Raw genomic sequence first — 2,733 nt, 5'->3', positions numbered from 1 at the left:
TTAGAAAAACGACGAAACGTTAAAGAAACGGGGACGAAAGGTTAAATATCGTGTCGGGGATCTCGTTCGCATCAATAGAACGAAACGTGCCTTCGAGAAAGGATACGAGGCTAACTGGAGCGAGGAGATATTTCGAATTTATCGTATTCTCGATTGGCGAAAACCGCATGTGTACGAATTGAGCGATTTGGCAGACGAAGTCATAGACGGTATTTTTTATGAGCAAGAATTAGCTCGAGTTGAGAAAAACTTACAGTAAGAACAGTTTATCGTCGATCGCGTGATAAAGAGTAGGGGACGAGGAGCTAATAAGCAACTACTAGTTAGCTGGCGCGGTTATCCCAGCAAGTTTGATACTTGGATTCCGGCTTCGAGTTTAATTTCTCTTCGCGATGGAGGAACAATTTCTTCTGGTTCTTCCGAGCAGCAGTAGTATGCGTCATTTTCCGAATAATACAACGTCGTCCTTCATCACGGAATTACTTCACTCGTTAGTGTTATACAGACAATGGGAAGTTGCGTTAAGCGAGATTCAATTTCCCTGTACTTTTTTACACGTACGTCATAACGAGAATATGATCGGATGTTTAATTCGTCGATGTTTAACCCGACAGGGGAGGTGAGTGGCCCGTTTACGGCGAAAGAAGTTGCATTTCCAAATGGAATTTACAGCGATATCTATGAACTTATTGAGGCGATTAATACCGCGTGAATAAAAGCCGAATCGCATTTTTATTTTGAACAGCAAAAAGCGACTGGAGGCAAAGCCTGTATAAGTGTTAACTGCGATGAGAAGTGCAAAATGCTACATCATATAAACTTTTCCGATAATCTATTACGAGTGTTAGGTTTCTCATCAGCCATTTCGGCTAAACATGCATTTTATTCCAAGCTCACGATACGTAAACCTAATTCCAATGAAACACAAGAGAAAACTTTTCTTACGCACGGATTTAGTAAGGAGACAGGACGACGACAAGCAGATGGTTACTGGAGTAGCGAACCCTGCAGCTTGTGGCGCGCTATCCCCGATAAAATGTTCGTTTATTGCGATATTTGCGAGTCTTATATAATAGGCGATGTACGCACTCCTCTTCTCAGAGTAGTTTCGATTGAAATACGCAGTCATAATTATGCATTTGGTGCAAATCTGGTGAAGCATTTCTCATTTCCGAATTATATCCCATTGCGACGAATGAATTTCAGAACGATTGAAATAGATATAAGAGATCATCTCGGACAAAAAATTCCATTCGAATTCGGAACGCTGACGGTGACACTGCACTTTAAACGTAAGCAATAACTTTCATTCGTATACGCGATCGTGTCGATAGTGGCTTTAATTGATAGAGTAGTCTTAGTTAGTTAGAAACTCACGATGGAATATGAGGAGTATTTCGATTCACGGGACATCGGTAACCGAGGTGGAATTCCACGTGTTTTCGTCGGTTCGCCCTACCAACGCGGACATGGAATCGGTAGCTTTCTCGGTGGACTATTCAGAAAAATATTACCCTACCTAAATAAAGGCGCACGTGCTGTCGGAAAAGAAGCTTTGCGTGCGGGCATCAACGTGATAGAAGACGTCGAAAATAATAAAACGTTGAAGGAAGCGGTCAAAAGTCGGCTAGCAGAATCACGGAGTAACCTTAAGAGAAAAGCCAAAGAAAAAATAAGTTCCCTGATGAGGGGATTGGGATATAAATTATCCACAAATTCCGCTGCGCTTCAATTTCCACTTGGAGGTTGAGATAGTCGTATCGTGCAGCGTAAACGACGTCGAGTGGTCAAGAAAAAAAAATCATCGAGAAGTACCGCAGGAAAGAAGAACAAGAAAGTGACGAAGAAAAAGAAAATTCGTGCTGCAGGAAGAAAAACCAAAAAACCATCCGATAAGAAATCTCGAGTAAAAAAACGCGATGTATCCGATATATTCTCTTAATTGAGTTAGGAATTCACGGCTGGAGGAAAAACATGTCCTTTCTCCATATCCACTCAAGCGAGTGTATAAAGAGCGAACTCGATCTCTTCTCTCTGCCTCCTACGCAAACCAGCATGGAGAGTTCGCAATGGATTTATTACAAACCCGTAACTTCGCTCGCGGACGACTCGCCCATAGAATTCGTCATTCCAGGACATGGAGAAGACTATCTGGATCTCACTCACACCATGTTGAGCCTTCGCATACGCGTAGAAAGCGAAAGCGGAGAGAGCACATCGGTCGCACCCGACGACATGGCAAAAGTAGGACCCGTAAATCATCTACTGCATTCCATGTTCAACCAAATCGACGTATATTTCAATCAAAAGCTCGTGTCGCCGCCAAACAACGCTTACGCGTACCGCGCGTACATCGAGGCCTTATTAAATTTTGCTTCACCCGCAAAAACTTCCCATCTAACCTCCTGCTTATGGGACGCGGATATCCCCGGATACATGGACGACACTTTAGACGCGTCAACCTCAAATTCGGCGCTCGCGAGACGCGCAAAATACATTCAAGGGAATCGCGCGCTAGATCTCATAGGTCACCTTCACTGCGACGTTTTCAATCAAGATAAATTTTTAATTAACGGAGTGGAAGTTAGAATGAGGTTCGTACGCTCGAAAGATTCGTTTTGCCTTTTGGAGAGTAAAACGTTATCAAAAATACGCATTCTTGACGCCAGTCTACTCGTAAGAAGAGCAAAAATAAGTTCCGGTATGCTACTCGCACACGCTAGAATGCTGAGT

General features: G+C 43.1%; 1 protein-coding gene across 1 annotated transcript; it reads left to right on the top strand.

Moving 5' to 3' along the window:
- Positions 1–2,055: 2,055 nt before the first annotated feature.
- Positions 2,056–2,594, top strand: LOC108729827 (uncharacterized protein F54H12.2-like; the record flags this gene model as incomplete). Its single annotated transcript, XM_018459154.1, has 1 exon — positions 2,056–2,594. A coding segment is annotated over exon 1 (539 nt), but the record flags the coding sequence as incomplete, so codon positions are not given.
- Positions 2,595–2,733: the final 139 nt, after the last annotated feature.

This window comes from Mycetomoellerius zeteki, unplaced genomic scaffold (assembly GCF_001594055.1).
Source record: "Mycetomoellerius zeteki isolate Tzet28-1 unplaced genomic scaffold, Tzet1.0 scaffold792, whole genome shotgun sequence".
NCBI classification, from domain to species: Eukaryota; Metazoa; Arthropoda; class Insecta; order Hymenoptera; family Formicidae; genus Mycetomoellerius; species Mycetomoellerius zeteki.
Note: the sequence above shows the minus strand (reverse complement) of the source record. Positions and strands in the feature narration are given on the sequence as shown.